Here is a 23,605-nt window from a genome sequence, read left to right on the forward strand (position 1 = left end):
AAGCAAACAGGCAAGCTGCTCCTGCAGCATGGATTTATACAGTGGCATAATGTTTTTCTGTTTGGGTACCAGTCTCTGCCAAATAATTTCGTTTATTTTCGTATTGTCAGGACTGAGTAGATGTTTTCCTAAAACTTCAAATTGTACTCTCAAGGTCTCATACCTAAACAACAATAACTAGTTCAGAGCCCATCACTGTGTAAACAAGGTTGGGTGCTTTTTTATTCCTTCATCCAGTACTTTGAATACTGAATTAATTTTATTGAATTTGGCATACCAGTATCATAAGGTTGGTCTTTGAGCAAATCAGCTTTTATGCTTGCTACCTAACCTAGCTTTTAGTTGTTCTCCAAAAATTCTATCTTGGAAAATTTTATCAACTTTACTTTCTTACCCCTTCTCCTGGATGATGTTGAACAACATGAGTTCCAGTGGAAGTCCAGGTGGAACTCCACTGGTGACTTTCCTTCTAAAGAGCCCTGCAAACAGACTCATTCAATGCAGAAGTGAAAGATCATTTCCCAACCCATGACAAGATCTGGTGCACATTATTTGTGAAAGGGCAAATTGAAAGATATTGTGAGCAGGACTGTAGTATACAAGACAGAAGTGCTAAGAACCATAGCTATATCCAGTTTGTCTTTAGTTTGTTCATTAACCTTTGTGCTGCTCTTCTAAGATGCATACCCATTGTCTGCTTTGGTCTGTGGGAAATACAGCAGGTATGCAAAGCCAATAGTGGAGTACACAGGGTCCTCCTTGTTCTTGGAATGTGCCACTGTGCTCAACATGAAGTCATGGTCTCTTCCATGGACATCTGCTCTTAAGAGGAGTAAAACTACTCAGTGAATAACAAAAGGTAGAAACCTCTGTACAATCAGGTAACAGACCTGTTAAGTTCTCTTTTCTTACCTTAAGTTCTGTTTTCTTACCTTAACTACCTTAAGTTCTAGTTTCTTTCTTTTTCCTTCTAAATGTAAATAGTCACATCAGCCAGTTGATAGATTTTCGGAGTCTCTTTCATCCTAAAACTGCTCCCATCTGTGCTTATTTCTATGTTAAAGATTTCTATGAGGAGCTGCTTCATAACTCTAGTCTGCAGATTGCAGAGAACTATTGAATAACAGTTGCATGGCCCCCCTCTTTTTGCAGTAGAAATATAGTGGTTCTGCTATACTTCAGGCTTTCTAATTACATTTGCAGTTCAGGTAATTTAATCCTGAATTACTATTTTAGAATATTGTCCTGTCGTTTTCCTGACAGAACTGGAAGAGGAGATAGTTTTTACAAAGTTAGGTTATTATAAAACTCAATATAAGTCCAGAGATCTTAAATGTTTAGAAATTCTATTACCATTCTGGGAAAGAAGCTTTAAAATTTGAAAGTGAAATGAAGCTATGCAGTAAATAAAATTGGCAAATTATTATATTTATAAACTGAAATCTTCGTGCATAAAACTGTGAGTTACCAGGGCTGTCAACCCTCCTCTTAAAATTCCCATTTCATTATTGATTAGTTCCAGAAATACTTCATAGATTGAGCTGCTGCATCTTAAATGTTTCAGTTGAGGTTACTGCAAGTAAGTAATATTGATGTTCAGCATCTGTATTTGCAATAAACAGAACGAGCATTAAATTTGGATCTATACTTGTAAAATTACTTGGAAATATTTATGCTAACTCCTAGCATTTAAATAAAATGCTTTTGCTTGAACTAGTCATATGCAAACACAACAAACATGCAAAAAATCAATTTCTGTATAAATTCTTGTCTTTCTTTAGACAAATTCAACAATTGTACTCTACAATAAATAAGGTCAAACCCAATTATCATTATTACTGTAGTGAATTAGCACTTCCATGTTATCTGGATAAGAAATCTATATTTAACACCTATTTAAGGGTTTCTCTTGTATGCCACCAAATAATTGTGGGGTCCACTGCAGGAATAGTGAATGATGCCTGTAGAAAGATGAGAAGCTATGGCAGCTCCCAGGTCTATAGTTTCTTAGATCAACTTGGAGTTTTGGACACTCTGGAGATCTAAATCTATGTAAGATAGGCTTTAAGTAGTTCTAGATGGTGGGATTTTTATTATCATTATCATTTTAATATAATTTATAATTACATTTTTATTAAGATATGAAAAGAAGATTGTATCAACTTTACTTGACTTTTTATTACTGCATTATGAAGCAAATTTTAACTATGTGTTTGCACATATGCCTTGGCATTCCTGTTTTACTTGTTAAAGAGAATGGAGAATGTCTGTTAAGGTCTGTATCTCTTTTATTACCAAAGCTGAAAGGTGTTTAGTGAACAAGGCAGATAATTACAACAAGAAAAAAGAGAAAGCTAACGGTAAACAAACATGTTTTTAAGTGACAAAGTTGCCTTTGCTTTTGCATCAAAGCTTTTAACTAGCATAATGCATCAGAATAATAATTCATTCGATTTAGCTGAACTGTTTACCTGGACACAATTGCATATTCCTGGTGTTCAAGATATCAATTTTGAGAGAAGGACATTTTGCAGGGATTCTGAGTACTCTTAGATGAAGCTCCTGATGAAGATAAAACATCCTGATCCTGTCAGTTTGGTGCCAACTGGAAGATTTTTGGGGGTGCGTTTTGTCCGGTCCTCCAAGTCACCAATGAAGATGTTAAACGGTATCAGCTCAGGATTGAAACCACTTGCAGCGACCTGACCTTTAGTCTGTGAAATGCTGACCACTGCCCTTTGAGCCTGAAGGTGCAGTAAGTTACTTATAGTCTGCTCATGCAGTCCACACCTCCCTAGCTGGTGCCCAACAATGCTGTGAGCAACGGCATCAGAGCCTTGTTAAAGTAAATGACATTCACTGCTGTTCAATTACACGTAGGGCTCATCGCTTCATAGTTGGAGCCAGTTCAGGCTTAAATTTCATGCATATACTCTGCCAAATGTTCCCCCTTACACAGTTGAGAAAAAGTAGCTTTTTCACTCCACTAGGAAGTCCTCTGATGTTAACATTGCCTGTATCTGTCTTAGCAGCCTGCAATATTTTTTACATTGTTTTTTTTTAAATTTTATATAAAGTTATCATGCACTTATTACCAGGCTCTGTATTTGAATTTGCCATCATCACAGGGTGCATAATTTGAACTTACTTATTTAAAGTTCAAAAAATTACCATGTAGATCAGCTTTATCACAAAACACCACTCATGAATCCGTATGTGTGCCACTGTTTCCATGGAAAACATTATTTTCAATTTAAAGGCATTCCGTTTTTATCATTCCTGATATCTGGTACTGGGTGAACCTTCTGCTGGATGTGCTAAACATTTACAATTGGTCTTATCATGAATCATGATTGACTTTATTCCTCATTAGATTTCCTGTGAGGATTTAGAAAATGTAGCATATAATCCTCCTATATGTTTATTGGTACTTATCAGCCTTCTGTGCATTCTTCAAATTGAAAAGTCTGTTTGAAAGCAGTCAGTCATCATGGTTAATTACTTGTATCTATCTTAAAGTTTTTTAGATGTTTTAAAGAAAAGTACTATCAGTGGTTAAGTCAATATACTTGATCATTACAGTACCAGCATGAGAAGATGTCTTTTAGAGTTGCATTAAACCTGAAGGTGGGCGGTTTGTTTTATTCTTGGCTTTTTTTCAACATCACTTTTTCAGTATCTGGTGTCATTGTCTGATTTTGGTAAATCAGCATCCTTAACCCAGTTATCATTGAATATTATTCATATTGAAAAGAGTTCAATATTTTAACCCTATTATTGTCTAACTAGGGCTATATTTACTGCATGAATTTCAGTTTTAGCAGTCATAACTTTGTCATTATATGCTATATGAATGGGACCTAACTGAACTAAGAGCTAGTTACAAAGTTCTAACTTAGGAGCAGGATTTGATTGTAATTTAGGGGTGGTAATTGCTACTTGTAGCTTGAAATCCTAGACATTTGAGATTTCAAACTTTTTTGTTTTAGATGTGGTGTTTTATGGTTGTTGGGGCTTTTCTCTGTGTTTTTTTTTTCTTTTTTGTTTTGGTTTTTTGATTGTTTGTTTGTTTTTCCTTAACATCATATTATTGTACAAACATGATCACAGGGCTTTATTTTCTTTCTTCCTCATGGGGAAACTACCGAACTATCGCTTCCATTCCAATCGAAGGAATTCCTCAGGTTAAGACAGAGGAATTGATTGGTTGTTCAGCTAACAGGCCAGCTAATGCTAGTCTGCCTTCCCATTCCTGCCTGATATTTACTCTTTTGACTCATTATTTTAGTGTAATCATATAAACTGCCTCTGGCTCAGGCAGTACTGTACTGATGGGTGCTAATGCAGAATTCAGGGGAATTATCACTACATGCTTGCCCAGTGTTTTCTTCTCTGGGCATTTGCCATTATCTTCTCTGGCCACTATCAGTAACAGGATACTTCTGTTCTTAACATGGACTCAGTCTATAGATCTATGGATTCTAGCTGACGTTATAAATTCAGACTACGTTTTCAGTTTAGACTGCAAAGATTAATCTTTGTGATAGGTATCCCGTCATGTCTGTGTCCTCACTTCGTGTGTATCCCTCATCCCACCCCTTCCCCTTTCCTTTTATCATTTCTCTTCAACCATGTGAACAGCATTACCAAGGAGAAGCACTTTTCCAGACTGGGAAAACAGTTTGTCAACTGTCATTCAGTAGGAATTTTTATATTTTAGAAGGTGATCAGGAAAGCTCTACCTTCCTGTATCTGGACCCTGATGGGAGGCCCAGTTTCACAAGCAGAGATCCCGAGGGTTTCTCAAGAATGGAGTAATCCAGAATAGGGGGAAGTGACACTTAGTTCACTTTTCTAAAAATTTGTGAATACTTGATTTCAAATTTGAAATCTGTATCTGCAATGTGAATTGATTTGTTCTAAGATAGGCTGTAAAACTGCACAGTCTTGGATAGGATGCTGAGAAAGTTTGTATTTAAGCTATGGAAGTATTCCAGAGACGTCGGGGCTTGACATTGCAGACAACTGAGTGCCATTCCAGGTCTTGGGAAAGGAGCTATGCAGGAAGATTAGAAAATAGTGATCCAAAGAGTAGTTTCTAGATTCTTTGTTTTACAGGAGACTAAAAGCCATGGGGACCCATGTCTGGGTCCATAGCGGGATTCTGGTAGGTGACTTGTACAGGGCGCACATGGAGAGACATAATCACAGTTAGTGTTATGTATTTGATATGCAATGGGAGAGCCTCAGTAGTTATTTAGTATTTTTATACTGGCTAATGTGTCAGCGGTCAGTGTTTTGAAAACAACTTTGTTTCTCATCTTGCAACAAGCTAAAAGGTTCTAAGAGATAGAAAACAACCTGGTTAATATTTCTGTACTTAATTGTATATACTCCTGCTATTCGGCGAGGGGGTGGCAGCACCGGCGGGCAGGCCTGAGGCGGGGCCGGGCTGGCGCTGCACAGAGGGGCTCCCAGCGCAGGGACCCCACAGCCCGAGCCGGGACCAGGGAGTCCGCGGCAGCCAATCAGGCGCGGAGGGGGCGTGGCCAGGAGCCGCGCGGAGGTTTAAAGGCGGTGAGAGCAGGCTCTCAGCTGGTGGGGGGCGCGTGCCCCCCTCTGCGGAGCGCGGCGCGTGCCCCCTCTGCGGAGCGCGGCGCGTGCCGGGTGAGTGTGAGGGGAGGAAGGAGGGGCGGGCGGGTGGGCTGACTGGAAAGAAAACATCCAGAGATGGTCTCCACTCGGGCTGCGGCCAACAGTCAAAAGGAATAAAGTGACCCAAACGGACCTGCTGCAGAGACGTGCAGCTGTCCGGGTGAGGGGCTGCAGGAGGTTTTGTGCTGGGAGTCAGTCTGCTATAGACCACCCAACCGGGATGAGGAGGCAGGCGAGGTATTCTATAAGCGGCTAGCAGAAGTCTCTCATTCGCCAGCCCTTGTTCTGGTTGGGGATTTCAATCTAGCGGACGTCTGCTGGAAATACAACACAGCAGAGAGCAGAGGCTAGGAGGTTCCTTGAGTGTATGGAATCGCCCCTCGACCCACCCAGTGATAAATCCAAATAAATGAATTCCAGAAGCCAGCTGATGCTTACTTCAATATCTAGAGTTGTTGCATAGATAGTATATCTGAATATATTTAAGAAAGGAAAAGTAGAACTAATGGGATCAGTGGGTGTTAGTAGTGAGGTAGAGAAATAAAAAGGGAAGAAGGGCGGGGGAGAAATAAAGGCAGGTGAGAATAGGAGGGGAAAAGAAATACAATGAGAAGAGGGAAAGAAAAAAGTAGAGCCTATTCTAAATGCATCTGAGCCTCTGTGTAGATAAAAAAGCAACTAGAAGAAAAAGCAAAGATTTATTAACAGGTATTAAATGGACGTAAACCAGAGAAGCTGCCAAAATACTGCTTTTAAGTATAACAATCTTGTGTAAGGTGGTGTATACATACAACTTTAATGGATATTTTTTGAGTGAGTATTGATTTGCAGATAAACACTGAGGTCATTGAATGTCAGCCTCCTTGTTTGCTTTCTAGGAAGTATCATTTTCATATTTTTTTTTTTTCATAGAAGAGAGGTATTTTTTGAAGGTATTATTGAAAAGCAATCTTTTTGTCTTTTGAGTGGAACAGATTGCATCAAATCATAGGTATTTTTCAAAGCATTTCCCTGGGGAAAAGTATCCTGGTTTTAAGAGTTTTATATGCCTTGATAAAATCCACTTTAGTTGGGCTATTCAGAAGAATTGCTTAGGCTGCTCAGAGCTGCAAGTACAGCCTTGTTGCAGGAGTTTGGAGCTTGATCTGGCCCCATCACATTGCTTCCTCGCTCTTCTCTGGAGTTGTTGTTGCTGTTCATTACAGATTTTGGTGCAGCAGAGGAAAGTTCAATGTTCTCTTCAACAGAATGATGCCTTCCTACTACATGTTTCTGTCTACATTATTCCAAAACTGAAAAGTAAGCTACTAAATTTTTAGTTAACTCAAAATCCAAATGAAAAAAACGCAGTATTGTTGATAATTCTGTTTTGGAAACAAACAGAACCACAGTGAAGAAGCATAAGTAAGAAAACAAGCAAAATAAAGACTTCAGCTTTTTGACTTAGTAGTTAAATATTATCATAATTTAAAGACATTTTTGTCTGTGCAATCAAATATATGCCTATGATGCAAGATCCATGGCATCTCCAGCTTAGGGTTCCAGGTACCTTTCTCTTTTGGTTTTTCTTTGATAAGTCTAATGAAGTAAGAATATATTTAATTGACCATAGAAAGCGAATGTATATTTCTTTACCTTTCTTCCATAGGTTCACTTAATTTGTAATCAGCATTTCCAGAACTTACAAAAAAAAAAAAATCTGTAAAAAATATTTTAAAATACGTATTCCTGGTGTAGATAGTTTCCAGCAAAGAGAAACATGTCATGAAGGAGTTGGTGAAATGCATAGAAACTGACAGGATGCATCGAAGTATCAAATTGGAGCTGTTCAGAGACTTGACAATGTACACAAGGAAGTTGATGCTAATGTGATTGTTGTAAGGGAAAATTAGATGTTTTGGGAATGGTGCATCACATTTAGCAAATGTGAACAACCCCCCTCCCCATAAGAAACAGGATAGATCATTTTATTATATTTATTTCTCTCCCTTTTTGAATGTGTGAACACAGCTAAAAATGAATGTAAATAATAGTGACATGGAAAATTTCATTCAACCTAAGTAACCTCGAGAATTTTTCTGTTAGTATGTTCTTTATATGCTTTATATGCTTTTTTTTTTTTCCCTCTTCCATCTGTGGTTTTTGGCTCTTTTGTTCATCTTCCTTGAATATATTTCTCACCACCATTGCAAAGACACATCACTGCGATTTTGGAATATTTGAAGTTCAGTTATGTGCATTTAAAAATATTAATTTCAGCAAATTAAACACTGAGATTCCCCAAAAAGTTTTGAGACTAAATTTAACATGCCATTAATGTTGCATCAATAGTTGTTAATCTTGTTTCGTGCTATTATTGTTTAAAAAAAATCTGCATATTTCACTCCAGTTCTGCAACCATTGTTATTAAGAATGCACTAGTATAGCAAGAACTTTTTTCTTTTTAGAACTCAAGCACTGACAGTGTTTATTTACTGACAGCATCAATGTCCTTGTGGAGAGTCATCTTATTCTCCATATTCTGAACAAAACCATTTATTCGTTGCTGAGTTTACAATGGATACAAGTGTAAAGTGTTAAATGTTGCACACTAAATGAGAAAATTACTTACAAGACCGTACTGTTGTTTTGAATTTCTAATGTATCTCATTTGAGGTACATATGGTAATACAATTCAGTGATCTGCTAGATTCTTTTTTCTGCTTTATTTTTGCACAGGCCCTCTTAGTGTATGCTTTCCTCCTATCTTAAATGGAAGAAAAAAAAAAAAAGATATTTTTCAGGGATTTTTTTAAGGGGTTAGGACAGGCTGAGAGAGCTGGGGTTGTTCAGCCTGGAGAAGAGAAGGCTCCTGGGAGACCTTATAGTGGCCTTTCAATATCTGAAGGGAGCCTATAGGAGAGCTGGGGAGGGACTCTTTGTCAGGAAATGTAGTGACAGGACAAGGTTTAACAATTTTAAATTGGAAGAGGGGAGATTTAGATTAGATACTAGGAAGAAATTCTTTCCTGTGAGGGTGGCGAGGCACTGGAACAGGTTGCCCAGAGAAGCTGTGGATGCCCCATCCCTGGAAGTGTTCAAGGCCAGGCTGGATGGGGCTTTGAGCAACCTGGTCTGGTGGGAGGTGTCCCCCCCCAGGGGGGTTGGAACTCAATGATCTTTAAGGTCCCTTCCAACCCAAACCATTCTATGATTCTATGATTTTTAAAAAGTAACTACTGCTGCAAGAGCAACTCTGTTTAAGGAAATGTCACCAGAAATTGTTGCAATACTATGGATGCACAGTGAATAAGTGAATCCAATGGAAATGATTGGACAGGTACAAGGTCTTACCTGTATCTTGGCTGTGGGTGTCATATCATCACATATCAAGACAGCTATGATTGGAGTAGTTAATTTGACATATTTTCTTAAACAGTAACGTAGCATAGGTGAGATAGTTGATCGTATTTTCTGGGCTGTTGTGGTTTCTGTTGCTTTTGGAAATATTTTTAGCATACAACTTTTAATTATATCTTACTACTCTTAAGTATAGCCTTTAAAATGAGATTGAAGTCTAAAAATGGGAATATGTTATTAGGAAATTAGTGTTTCATTTACTCTGAGATTCTCTTCTAAACATGCTTTAAAATTAATGATTGCTACAACTTTATTGCCTCAAAATACATTGTTGTATAATTTTGAATACTGTATCTATAAAAGTTGCAAGTTTATATATGTATACATAAACCTAAGGTACAGTATCTGACTACTTTCAGATCAGCAATTCCAGTAACATGCATGAAATCAAACTTCAATACATCACAATAACTTTGAAATTTCCCTTAGGATTCATTGAAGGATGCATAAAATCAGTTACAGAACATATTGAGAGGATACATTAAGGTTGGGCAGGCAGTTTCAGTCTGGTGAGATGATAGTAGAAACAGGAGGGAGAGAGATTTATTATTTACCGATTTGTTTACTGTCTCTTCAAGAGATGCAGATTCATAAAAGCTGGAATTCCATTGTTGTTCATAGGGAGAAAGAAGGAATCTGTAAGTCAGGCTATGCAGAGTTTGGATTGTTTTGCTTATCCCTAATAAATAGACTATGAGAAACAGGCAGTTGATGTTATAGGAGTATATGATTTCCCCTGCAACAGAAGATTTTGAAGTCATACAGATCTTGAGTTGACTTTCTTGGGCTGTGTTTTCCTCTAGGCTGAAAAAGTTCTCATAAGGATTGAATGGCCTTTCTAACTTCAAAGGATTCTCACAATAAGCCAATCTGTAGGGTGAACCCTTTATCTGGACTATTGTAGATACCCTTAGCGTAAGCAGTAGTGATACTTTCCAAAATATTCTCCGGTTTGCCTAGTATTCCTGTAGTACTGATACAAGAATATTAGGCAAAACCTAATTTTCCAAGGTGGCTTTAGCCAGATTTCAATGTTTATCTTGACAAGTTTTTTATTTCATATATTTCCTGTCCATGAAGCAATTCTCCAACTGTCTGATGTGGTTCAGGTGTTGATACAAAGTTACCACGATAGGGTAGTCACCTGAGAAACTTGAATAATGTATTAAGGTTGACAGTCAGTGCTGCCCACACTGCACTTCCAGCAGTTCTTGATCTTGTATTTAATGAGGCGCAGTCCACAACTGCATAGAAACATTGTGTCTCTGTATGCAATGACAAGGGAGTCTTAAAGAATCAATGGCTCTTCATATTTCCCTGAACAATGTTTCTTAAATATTTTTTTATCCTAGTGCCCTGCAGAGCAGTCAAAAGTATGTGTTTTATTGATTTTATAAAGACTTGAGTGAATCATTATAGTCTTTGTGGCACTCATTTATAACTTGAGTCCAGTTGAGTGCTTTAGTACATGCAGACTTGTGAGAAACACAGTGTCTTAAGGAAGAGTTTGATTCAAGAGTTTCAGTTCTATCAGCTTGTGAATTAGAAACTATCAAAAAGTGATTATCGCTGATTTTCATAATGGTTGCCATTCACATTTTTTAAAAATTGTTGAGCAAGCATTTTTAATATCTAAGGAATGCAGAAAAGGTTCTTTGCCATTCAGAGATAATGCTATTAAGAACCATTAAAAATATCAGAAGGGTCAATTGACTGACTGAGTAGAATGATTATCTGGAGGTAGTGCATACTGTTTATTAATTCAGCTGCATTACAGTTAAATTGCTTTTTTCATTAAAACTGTTAAAATACCTCGAGTTATGTTTCATTTAGGAAAACTAGAGCATGTAAACCCTGTAAAGAAAACTAAGAAATCACATTTGCTGGGTGAATTCAACATAAAATAAAGAAGCCTGCCTTAAGATTACAAAAATTACTGTACTGGGCCCAGATCCAACTAGTCCAATGCTTTCTCTCGACCATGGGCTTAAGTTGATGTCTAAGTGTAAGAACAATACCATGAAACTTTGTTTATTCTCTCCCAAGCGCTTGTGTGATCTCTTGCTGGACATGTAAGCTTCTGGAATCCACAATATCCTTTAGCAAAGAGTTTTTCAAATCTGTCACTTCAGGCATGAAAACTACTGTCATGACAGTCATGATTTTGTAGGCTTCTGTCAAAGCCCTCTGCATCATCTGTTTTATAGAAGAAAAATCCAACCTGTAATCATTTTTCATATTTAAACTGCTTTATACTCTTCCCATGCTTGTCTTTCCTCTGAGTTTTTATCTACTTTGCAGAGGACCCAGAGCTGATTTTGGTATTCACGTGGACAAATAGTGGGTCAAAAATATGGGGGTTTTGTTTGCTTTTAGTCCCTTTCCTAAGAATTTCCCGATCTTTGATTTTAGTTTTTCTCTGCTAAAGAGGACAGAGTTGGTAAAACTGCTTATCATCGCTCCACTGTCTCTTTCCTGCCAAGTCATCTTTCAACTTACAGTCATTGATCTAGATTTGAAGGATTGCTTTTGCTGTTGTATAATCCTCTCTCCCCCATTGCAATGATCTACCATTTTGTTGTTTGGGTTCTCGGTCTCATAAAGCCCTTGAACTACTTGTCACAGTCTACGTTCATTCTTACTACTTCAAAGAACCATTAAAAATATAAACCTCACTTTAACTGTGAACAATTTTTTAGTGCATACATCTATAAACTTTTGTAAAATTTAAGTGTCTATATTTTGTTATTTTATTCAGATGATCTTTTCAATTTTTTAAAGAAATTTGCTTATGTGGTTATTTTTAATTCTAACAAAATCGGATGATGAAAGCTGTTTCTATAATAAAAGAATTTGATGCTAAATTCATTAAAGCAAGAGGTCAGCTGAAATACTCTACATTATCCTGATTTTTAAAACCTGAAACATTCTTAATGTTTCTAGGTATTTGAATAACGAATACTGCATTCTGTGTTTGTAAGAGGAAATAAAACCACACTTTTTTGCTTCACATTTGCCTTTCAGAGAAGCTCTAAGTTCTTCCATGAAATAAATGTTTCTTAGCATGACCTATCAATCACTCTCCATTAAATCTCATTGTCCTGGCAGACAGGATTGTGTTTTCTTCTATGGTTTCTGTTAATTTTCTTTATGGAATTGATTTATACAGGACTTACTAAAAACATGAGCTATTATAATATTGTGAATGAAAAATTATTTTCGAGTCTCTTGTCAGCAAAGACGAAAGATGAATAAATGTTACCTATAATGGTAAGTCTGTTAAGAGCTTCTGGTTTTGAGTAACAGCCATATTGCTGTAATAAAGTGGAATCCTCTGCTATGCTGGCCATAAATCTGGAAATAAGACCTCCTGAATTTTAATCTAGGCTCTGCAGCTAAAACATGAAGGATTTGTGAAAAAGTTATTTATGCTTTTTTCTCTTGTGTGTGCTGTTAAATGGATTATGAGAACAGCAACAGACTCCTTTGCTGGCATAATACCCTAGGGAACAGCCACTCATGAACCCTGTTCTGTTACTTCTCATACTGAAACGTCCTACTAAATATGCAAATAATATTTTTTAAAAAAAATTCAAAGCAGAAGATACAGTAGAAAATGACAACATTAGTTATGCTAATAGTGATGTGGGCTGATTTTAAAATTGCTGTAAAAGAGCAGCAAAATGACACTGATGAAACAGGTTTTGTTATGTCATTTTGAGGAAAGTGGGATCAATGCGAGAAGAGGAAAAGGCACATTACCTACCTACATTTCAGCTATTTCAAGCCACCAAGTGATGCTAGCCATAGTTTACTGTAGTCCATAGACAAAAGGCTTCTTTGCTGGGTTTTAAAAGGTGATTGCTTTTAAATTAGGTTTGAAATAGGCAAACAAAATGGATACAGGCTTAATGTGTCTTAATTTTAGATAGTGGATACCAGCCTTCATAAAGTTCATGATTTTAGACTCAAAAGAGTCTTTGTGGGTGCTGTGAATAAATACTTAACCTTATGTAAGTAAATGAGAAAGTTCAAAATGTACACTTGTTAATGGAATTAATATAACCAGAAGAGTCTACGGTTGCATAAGATCTTCCTCCATTTAATAGACAATAAATTATAAAGTTATATACAAAGTCCCAATATAGCATTTTCTCATGATTTTTATGTTTCAAAACTTTCATTCAGACTGATATTGTGGCTTTTTTTTATTGGTCCTAAGGTACAGGAAGGAACCACTTAATGTCCACAAATTTCATATGCTTCTGTGTTTTTCCTCCTAGTAGCCTGATTTGGAATTCTAAGATCACAAATTCATTTTATGATTGCATACAGTCTGTTTTGGGCCATCAAGGGAGTTGGAGATAAGATTTTTTTTTTTTTTTCACGTACAGGGAAATACTTTACCTACCTACTCTTTAACTTCCTCAGAAAAGTCAAATAAATGCAAGTGTAACAACCCTTTTAAAAACATATTCAATTTAGACCATCAGAATGTTCTGTGTTACACGCATCAGACTATCGTACTGAGGATTCAGAAAACAAAAAGGTCAATCAAAGCACTGCACAGCTATCACTATCTTTTTTTTTTTTTTCCCTAAAACTACCCTAGCCTTCCTGCTATGTTTTAAAAGTACAGTGATATAATTTTATGTTGGCTTACAAGAATATTGATATAGCTTAACTTATGCAAAGAATGACAGCCCCAGATATATGACTCCTGAAAAAATAATGCTTAAACTAAGGTTTCGTTATTGATTTATCCATATTGCTGTTGAGATATTTTTGCAAAATGTCAGCTTTGAAAACTCCTTTTCCCTGCCTTTAGCAGTTTAATTATTAAATGCTGGGCAAACTATGAAAATTTAAGCACTTACACTGTATTCTGATTGATCATCATTTGAAGTATTTTAGTATCTTCCTCAGAATTTTTTATGCTTAGCTGCTTTCACTTGAGTTGGTCGATAAATTTTAAAAATTTTCCTAAGGTGAGCTGCATGTAGAGTTAAAAGCTTAGAAAGTGAATACACTCACTGTATATGTCTTCATGTATTTTAGGTTGTAGGGAAAACACGAATTTGAGATGAAGTTATTAGTGAAGTTCTCCAGTGACCACCTGGGAAGCAAATGCTTTAATGCTTCCACTAATATCCTCAGGAAAAAAAAAAAAAAGTAAGAGAAATCTCTCAAAGACCAAGATTTGGGAGTCATAATCAATACAGGGAAATGTTGGATTAATATAGTAGAGGAACTGGACAACCTTGAATCCTTGCACAGTAAGAAGAAAAGACCCCAACCTTGGTCTTTGAGAGATTTCTCTTACTTTTTTTTTTTCTGAGGATATTAGAAAGTACAAGTTCTTATACTTGGTTAATAGTAAGAAATTATACCTTAAGCTGAGAACTAATCTACTGCAAAGGGCAGAGTAGAAGAAAGTTGTGTCACCCTGTCAATCACAGGGTAAGTTTGATGAGATCAATGTGAAAATGGCAATTGCTTTCCACAAATGTATTGACTGAAGTCATTCAAGAAGAGGTATTAATCAGTTGATATGTTACTCTTCTTTTCATCCAAAATTTTGCGTACAATTTCATTTCATGGGTTTTCAAGAAAAGTGGAATCAAGCTGGATCAGACGGGGTGATAACTTCAGTAATGTAAAGCATGATGGGAGGAACCAGAAGAACTTGACTGAGTATCATTAAGCAGAATGAAGGTTAGGAGGGTAGGGGAGTTTGCAGATTGGCTGTAGCAGCCAGGAGATTTGTCAACCATCCAGTGCATGTTCCTGCAAACAATGCAGGAGCATCTTATATTTAAACCATTAGGTTTTGATTGTTCTTTTTTTTAGTCTAGGCATTTCTGAGCCCCTTTCAGCAAGAGTGGGTTCTTGTTGGGTTTTGTGGGTTTTTTTCCTGGTCAGTGTTAACGGTTTAGAATGTCTTTCCAGTAATTAATGCTTGCTCTGGTTTCACCACTTTTGTCCTTTTTTATAATCACCTCTTTTATGTTACATCCAACCAGATATTTGTATGTAGCTCTCTGTAACCTATTTTGTTGTCCACATCTCCTAACTATACCTCTAGCTTTTATTTAAATTAGTTGGGTTTTTTCTCCCCCTTATCTGAAAGAATGTATCCAGTGACGTTTTGTAGTTAAGAACCAGGGATGTATGTCAGACTGTTACTGTGTCTGGAGGACTTACAAAAGGTTGGTAATACAGTACACCATAGTAGAGCATTCACACTTTGATAATGGCAAGCTGTAAAAAATAAAGCCTACTGGCTACGTACATATAATATTATTGCTTTATAACCAACGACATCCAAATATTTTTTTTGCTTGGTGTTGGTAATACTTAAGTAAATTAAGTAAATTTTACTTAATTTAAAGTAAATAAATTTACGTAAAATTCCCTGATTACGTAAGCTTAATTCCATTTCCAATTTTTTGAAACATTTGCTTCGCTTTTTCACTTAAATATGCAAAATGTGTGAGACTAAGCTTCAAAGAATTATCATTGCTTTACAAGGGCAGCATGGAGACAAAGCTGGGTGCCATCCTAGCAGGTGATATCTCCCAGTGCCATAGCTTCAATCTCTGGCAAAAAAAGTATTTGCTCTCAGAACCAGGTTTGCTTCTTTCAGGGAAGAAAGAGGAGATGGTAAATGCATCATTTAGTTCCCGGGCCTGTCTTTTCTGTTTTCATAGGAATGTCATGGAGCCTAGGCTCTGAGAGGTGCTAACCTGTGCACCTGAGAAACTTGGCACACACCACACCCTTCCCCCCATGCCAGTGTTTGCCTCTTCCACCCTGGCAGCAGAGGGTTAATGAATGGGGATTTTCAGGGAGTTACCTGTCAAAGAACTCTGCTCCAAGTACAGCCCTGTAGGTTTAGGGCTTTTTGAGTTGAGTGGTTGGTTGGTTGTTTTGGTGGGTTTTTTTTTCCCAATAAGGACAAAATACTTGCAATAGTTTTGTCTTTATAAAATAATAATTAAAATGTTATAGTGTGAATTATATATATAATAGTTTATTATTAAATAATCATTTAAATTATACATAATCATGTAATATATGAAAGGGTTTTTTTACTTAACTATTGTTCAGTATTTTGAGGGAAAGCAGTGATTCTAGTGCATTTACCAGAGTGTCTGTTTTTTTCACAACAGAAATATGCAACATCAGTGCATTGACCAGTTCCAGATAGGACAACTGTTCTTAATTTTACAAAATTCTTATCATGATTTCATGATCATTGCTTCATGACTTTCCTAAATTATATAGTGACTTTTGAAAACATAGATAATTATCCTTTATAAATGGAGTCTCAGAATATTTGCCTACCTTTTGAGATCTTTGTATAGTGAATTCTATAAAGATGCCAAATATTAGTACTATTAATTCTCTACCAGAAGTTTTGAATTGTTCAGTACCCATGTAGGTATGTCTCAGGAAGTCTGTGTGATACTGTCACTGAAGAACTGTGTTGTATAGCATAGGAGCTGAAATGCTTCAGATGGATGAAGTAAATTTTAAAAACTACAGTAAATAGCACAATATTAAACTTAGTTAATGTATTTCCTTTCCCTTAATGTAACAAATTGTGTCAGGTAATGGATCTAGTTAGAAAAAAAGGAGTCAATCTCATTCAAGCATGTCTGGTGGGCAGTATCATTTGAGTTTTGAGTCATAGAGCTTCACTTCAGGAAAAGAAAAGAATCATGTCTTTTTTTGGTCTATGTATAAAATTATTATTTTTAATCATACAAGATTGAACCATTGAGTTTAATTATAGAACAAGAAAGCTTCCCTTCCTGAAGATATTTAGATGCCTTTCTGATGCTTGCATTTAAAAAAAAAAAAAAAAAGGTGTTAATTACAAAGTATTGCTTTCATGAGGCTAAAAGAACCTATAAAGGATCTTAGTTAGCTAATAGATTGCTGCTTTGCTGTAATGGAAGGATTAATGGCTCTCTTATATGAAAGTAATTTGGTAATTAAAAAAGAATGGATACATGATGCCTTTTTGTAGTTTACTTTAAAAAATGAAAGATAAACCTTGAGATTTTTCATGCTTTAGCACTTTAGTGGAAAAATTGCTATTTGGACTATCTTCAACTCCTATATAGATCTTCTGTCTAATTTGACAAAATCCTTACAAATGTAGAATTTTGATCGTTTATGTTTAATTGGGAACATCACAAGTGAAGAGACAACTCTTAGCTGCTCAGCCTCTCCCATATGGGCAATTACACGAGAGGAAAGTGTATACAGTGTCATCAAATTAAAGTGTATCACTCACTCTCTTTTTATGTAAGTGACAAAGTGAGTTGTGGGACACAGAAGTCAAGCGGTCTCTTATTAATATTACAGCTGTTTAGTACATAGATTAGCAGAGAAAGTTTCAAGGTCTGGACTCCCATCACACAGGCCTAAATTTTTAAAAGAAAACATGAATAATGATGAACTTTCCATTAACCTGATTAGATTTATTTCTTTTTCCTCTTGGATTGAAATGAACATGGATGCTCACATAACTTTTTTTTTTTTTCTTGTTGAAATTGGTTCAATTACTCAGGTCTTTGTTTGTGTGATGGTACAAATGTTGTTTCTGAAGTCATGCATTATTTTTCTTGCAATATGAAATACAAGAGGCAATGAAAAATAGGGGAAGGTGAACTTTCCATGGTGTTACATTGAAAGGGTACTTATTTCCTAGTATTAGTTTTATTTTATTTTTTTTCTTTTGCATCAGGCCAGATTTGTTCCAAAATTGTATGACAAGTGTTTCCTTAAATTAAATGTAAAAATACTTTTCCTTTAAAGGCTTCATACTCTGTATTTACCAGCATATTTATTCATAATTAATTTGATTTCATTAAGATTTTCTTTACTCTTTTTTTTTTGTTTGTTTCAAAACTCATAAAATTTGTTTTGCTTTGTAATCACACATTTTTTTAGATATTTCAGATACCATGCCATAAACTGCCTTCATTCTCACAGGATATTAAGTGAGTTCGAATTTACTACACTGATGTGAATTTTAAAAACACTGGATACTTTTTTAGAGCAAAGTTGAACTTTTCTCATGATTCAAACTTTAACTATAAATGTGAAAAAGTAAATCTAAGTTCCTTAAATTTTTCATTTTGATTGAATTTTCTCATACTTATTAATCCATACAGAACATGTGTGTTTGTCTGTATTCTTGATGGTTTTGATCTTAAATGTGTTAGCAATTTGGATATCTTGAAGACAAAACAGAACACACACACTCCAACCCCAAACACCCACCTATGACATGCTTTGGAAAGTGCCAGCTCTAAATTTACTGATTCACTGAAGATATTTTACATTAGGGCATTTTAGGTGATACTAAAAAAATTAAAAATAGCTTGGCAAGCCTTGTGAAATAGCAATTCAGCACTAGCAATTTGTACTGTGTTGCATAGTAAATGCAAAAAACAGATGGCAAATATTATTTGAGATAATTCGCAATATTTTAGATGACACACTGCATTTACAGCAAGTTTATCTTTAACTGTTATACAATATTGTACTCTCTACTTTTACCACGTGCTATAGTCCATCCTGGTTGTTGCTTCTGTTCTTTGGCATACAAAGCAGTTTCAGAATTGATGCTATAAAGTACTCTAATTTTTTAGTTCCTTTTCCTTTTTCCCCTGTTCTTTTCTCCCTTTTTCTGTATTTAGAGAGATTTATTCAAGTACACAACTTTATTATTCTGGCTATGAATTTTTGCAGTTGTAAAAGTCATATCATATTTGACCAGAGAAATGTAGAAATTCTTTTAACACCAATGGGAGAGAGTAGTAACATCAGTTTGATCTGGAAACCGTTTTCACTAATATTAAGGAAAAAGCCCCATAAAAATTGGCTTGCCAGGAAAGAAATCTTGTACCTTAATGTATGTTCTGAATGCAGAATTCACTTTGCTGTCCATTTCAGTCTCAGTCGTGTATGTTTTGTACTCTGAGCTCCGTTTGTATTTTTCTTTTCTGAAAATGAAGTCATATGAATCACTCCTTTAGCAGTGATTCCATCTTAGTTCAGATGCAGGTGGTGACTACTACAGTGCATTGGCCTTAACTGTCAGATAACTTCTGGTGTCTGACTTGGAATACACTGTCATGTTTATTACAGTCTTACCTCTGAAATTCATTTTCATGTTAAATGCTCCTGTTCTTACCAGGTGATACTTGTCAGTCAGTTTAATTGAAATGTCATGCTGACCTTTATTTGAAATACTCTGAACTTCCTATGGTTGTTGGAAGTTCTTTTTACTTTGATTCCAATTAAAATCCTTAAATTACCAGTGTACAAAAACTGCATGCTAATTAACCTTATGAAACTCCATGCTAATTAATCTTACAAACAATATGTCTTTTGCAGAGGTAGTTCAGCTGACTCTGCCTGAAGATCAAAAACTAAGTATTACTGCAGCAACTGTGGGACAAAGTGCTGTCTTAAGTTGTGCAATCCAGGGAACTCTGAGACCTCCCATCATCTGGAAGAGGAACAACGTCATTCTGAATAGCTTAGATTTGGAAGATATCAATGTAAGTAAGAAAAAGCTCCATTTAACATCTTATCAAAACTTTTCATAAAGAATAAAAAAAAGTGATATATAACAAACTCCATTCTCCTGATGTTTCAAAGAAAAGAAATGGAAATGGAATGAAGTGCCTTCAGACTGTTTTTATTTTGCTGTATATTCAAACCCTTGTTTTACATATAGAGAAAACATGTTTCACAGAGCAATCATTTAAAAGAATAGATGTGAAAATAAAAGCACATGAGGACAAAATTGCAGCCCAAAATACAGTCAGCATTATATTTTCAGGATTATGCAGTCTTCAGACATTTAAAAGAAAAAATAAATCTATGGAATGAATGTTTTAAGAAATGCACAGTGACCTAGTATGAACAGATCATAATAATAACCTTATCTTCTAATAATCCAATGAAAATTTATTTTTTCCAAAATAAGTATTTTACTTGAAAATTGGTTGTTTTGTCATTCCTTCAAATATTCAGCAGTGGGGTACTTCTCAAAGAGTCATCTCACTGAATATCAGTATAACTTAGAAATAATTTTTTTAGGAAGGCAAATATTTTCCTCCTAACTTTGCCATGACCTCAAAGTATGGAGCAAAATAGAAAATGAGAAAAATAATTAAATTGTCTGTCACAACTAAAAAAATAAGCTTTCAGTTGTATTTTTTTTGCTTATGGCATGCTTACTTTGCTTTGGTCATTTTATATTAGCAAAGTTGTAACTGTGGACAAACCCTTACATCAGGAATTGTGCTTGCTGTCTGACTCACCTGAGTCTGCGATCACTGGTATTGTTAAGTGTATGGAATATTGCCACAGTCAAATATCTGGTTTGTTTATTTTTATTTACTTTTCTTATGAATGCTTTTATTTCTAAGGTGGGAGTTGTACTTGCACATCACCTTTGTTTTATTTTCTTTGCCATTTTTACATTAGTTTCATTTGTAAATTGAGCTTCCTTTGTAAAATAAGGGACAGTTTCAAAGCTTATCTTTCTTCAGTGGTAGCTTTAAGAGAGGCTTAGGATAAACCCAGCATCTTCTGAAAAGTTCTCAGTTAGAGAATTGTTGCATTTGTTAGTTTGGTATTAATCATATGATTGACGATCAAAAGTGCCTTGCCCACGTTCACAAACTCCTTTCTGCAATATTTGTTAGCTTTCTTTAAATATTCATGATGCTTGTAAATAATGATTTTGAATTCTTACTAATCTTTTCTCGGTATAATACATGGTATGAGCTGTAGACAGAAAAAAGAACATGCATCTGGACACAGAAATAAAAGGGAAATGATGAATGGAAATAATGAAGCAAACAGTTTCAAACTGAAAGGTTGAGTTGACTGTATTTGCAGATGTGAAAAGAGCAAGTGTTTTCAGAGCCTGATATATACATTTTGAGTATGAAAATGAAAAGAAAAAAAGGAAAAAAAAAAAAACCAACACAAAAGACAAATGTCTTGTGCTGGGTGCAGGTGCCAAAGTGTTGGCAGCAGGGGCTGCAGCGGTGCCCCATGCCAGATGCAGCCAGTTCCAGTGAACCAACCCACCACAGGGCAAGCTGAGCCCCCAGCCGCACTCGTGGCACCTCTGGGAAAACATTCAAAAAAGGGCACAAAACACCAGGGAGTGAGAGAGGAGTAGACAACAAGAAGGGTAAGAAACTGCAGGAGGAAGTCCAAGGCTGGAGGAGGTCCTCCGTGGTGGCACAGATACCAACAGCAGCCTGTGGGGAACCCACACTGGAGTGGATTTTTCTTGAAGGGCTTCAGCCCATGGAGAGGCTTAGCTGGAGCAGACAAAAATGATGAGGAGAAGGAGATGCAAAGCCAAAGGGCTGTGTACTGACTGTACCCCTCCAGCCTTCTGCACCACTTGGGTAGAGGGTGAAGGAGCTGGGAGTGAAGGACTGAAGTTGAGCCTAGAACAGGGGAGGAGAAAAGCTGTTGTTTTAATAATGTATATCTTTTTGTTTCCCACCACGTAAAGTAGTAACTATTTGTTTATTTTAATTGGCAATAAATTAAGCTAAATTTCCCAAGGTTGAGTCTGTTTTGCCCACCATGTAAATAGTGAGCAATCTCCCTGTATTTATCACAAGAGCTTTCTCATTCAGGTTCCTCTTATTTTCTCCCCCTATCCTCCTGTGTGTGGTGGAGAGAGAATGAATAAATAAGCAGCTGTGTGGGAGTTTGGCGATTGGCCAGGGCCAACCCAGCCCACTTCTGAAGCACTAATTACAGCTGAAAGAGAGTCAAATGCAGAATTTTTGAAGACTCATGGGATTCCCAAATTGAAGCCAGGTTGCAGTGGTGGTCAAACATTCAATGCAACATTAAAATTGCTACAATTGGCCAGATTTGTTTATATTTAATAGGAGAGAAGGAATGTGTGATGGATTGACAACCCACAAACATAGAAAGTGTTATCTGAGTGCCAGGGTGATGTACGTGTGTGCATTTTATGTACAGGTACAGTAAGAATTATAAAGGGAATGAAAGCCCTCAGTGACAGGAACACATAATTCTGAAGATAAATGTATTCATCTTTGATTTGTTAGCTGAAGAAAAACATAAACAAACTGGAATGCTTGGAAGTCTTTTTAAGCAAAAAATATTATAGCTTAATCCTTTAATATTAACAGTGTAGTTATGATTGAAATGTAGAAGAAGAATGATAGATGCAATATCCATGGAGTGAGGCATTGAAATTAATAGCACTCAGATATATAGAGGTGATATTCATCTAATATGTCTTTGTAGATAAACTAACAAAGGGTGGAAGAAAGAGTTAATGGAGGCTGGATATGAAAAAATAGAATGGGCATAAAGACATTGAGTTAAATTGGGCCCCAGAGTCTCTTCAAAATTTATTTTACATATTTCACTGCTTGCACTGACTTGATTGCCCTATGTTCCTATATTTATTACTAGATCTTCCCTTGGTTTGTTTCTTTCTTTTTTCTGTTTTTTTTCTTCCATATTTCTTTGGTCATTCTGTACCTTTCTGAACTTGGTTCATCATATATTCCCTGTTTAGTTCTTACAGTTTCACATTTGCTTAAAGGTTGTTATGTACCCATAATTTAGTATCCAAGGAAACATAATAAAAATAAAACCTTGGGGGAAAAAATAATTGGACAAAAAAGAGTGATACTTTATATTTCACTATGGAAAATTAATTTAGTACTTAAATAAATACTAACTTCAAAGGAACAAATGCAGAGGAAAACATACTGTGCCCAGTTTCTGTTGCAATTTAACTACCAAAGAATGTGTTGTACTTATTCAGGCAATTTTAAACATTCAAACCCCCTAAGTCCTTGTATAATTTAAGATGTCCCCAGAGGAAATGTATTCTAGGCTTTTACTATAGCTATATTATACACTGCAATCACGTTTGCCTAACTCTGAGAGTTATTAATTTACTCGGTTATACAAGAACCACATCCATGCATCTCAAGACCAATAATGTTGTGTAAATAGTAGTACACTTTCTGAAAAAACATGACAAGCGCTGACCTGGGAAGATAGGTATTTTTTTTCAGCAAAATGCATCAGAGATACCATAACTGCAGTCAGACCATACATAGGAAACCAATCACACTAAGCAGTAGTGGCATTGCGATTTTGTAAATCATAGCAAGTGCTCATGCTTAGAAATTAAGTTTTTGCACTATGCAGTTCTCAATATAGGTTAACCTATTTGCTTTAGAGGGGGGACAAACTCAGAACTATATAATGCCCTGGCGTTTTGCCAAATGGAAAAACGCAACAAGAAGCAGCAAAAGAGTCGAAGTCTAAACTTAAATTGAGGTGGTTCAATTTCTTTTATGTTGAAAAATAGTCTACTCCTCTACTGAAAGTATACAGGTTGTATGTCTAAGGTTATCAGCTATGGAGTAGCTAGGAACCAATGTTAAATAATGAATAGTACTCTAAGACATTTTGAAGAAATGTTAAGAAATACTGA

The 23,605-nt window shown here is 35.9% G+C and overlaps 1 protein-coding gene across 2 annotated transcripts in view; it reads left to right on the forward strand.

The window, feature by feature from the left end:
• FSTL5 (follistatin-like 5) overlaps positions 1-23,605 on the forward strand; it is a 302,213-nt gene that overhangs the window by 184,818 nt on the left and 93,790 nt on the right. For both annotated transcript variants that reach the window (XM_014945551.1, XM_014945541.1), the window contains exon 7: positions 19,471-19,637. In XM_014945551.1, the coding sequence (XP_014801037.1) occupies positions 19,471-19,637 (167 nt within the window). The remainder of the gene's footprint in view (positions 1-19,470; positions 19,638-23,605) is intronic.

This window comes from Calidris pugnax, unplaced genomic scaffold (genome assembly GCF_001431845.1).
Source record: "Calidris pugnax isolate Ruff unplaced genomic scaffold, ASM143184v1 scaffold15, whole genome shotgun sequence".
Classification (NCBI taxonomy): Eukaryota; Metazoa; Chordata; class Aves; order Charadriiformes; family Scolopacidae; genus Calidris; species Calidris pugnax.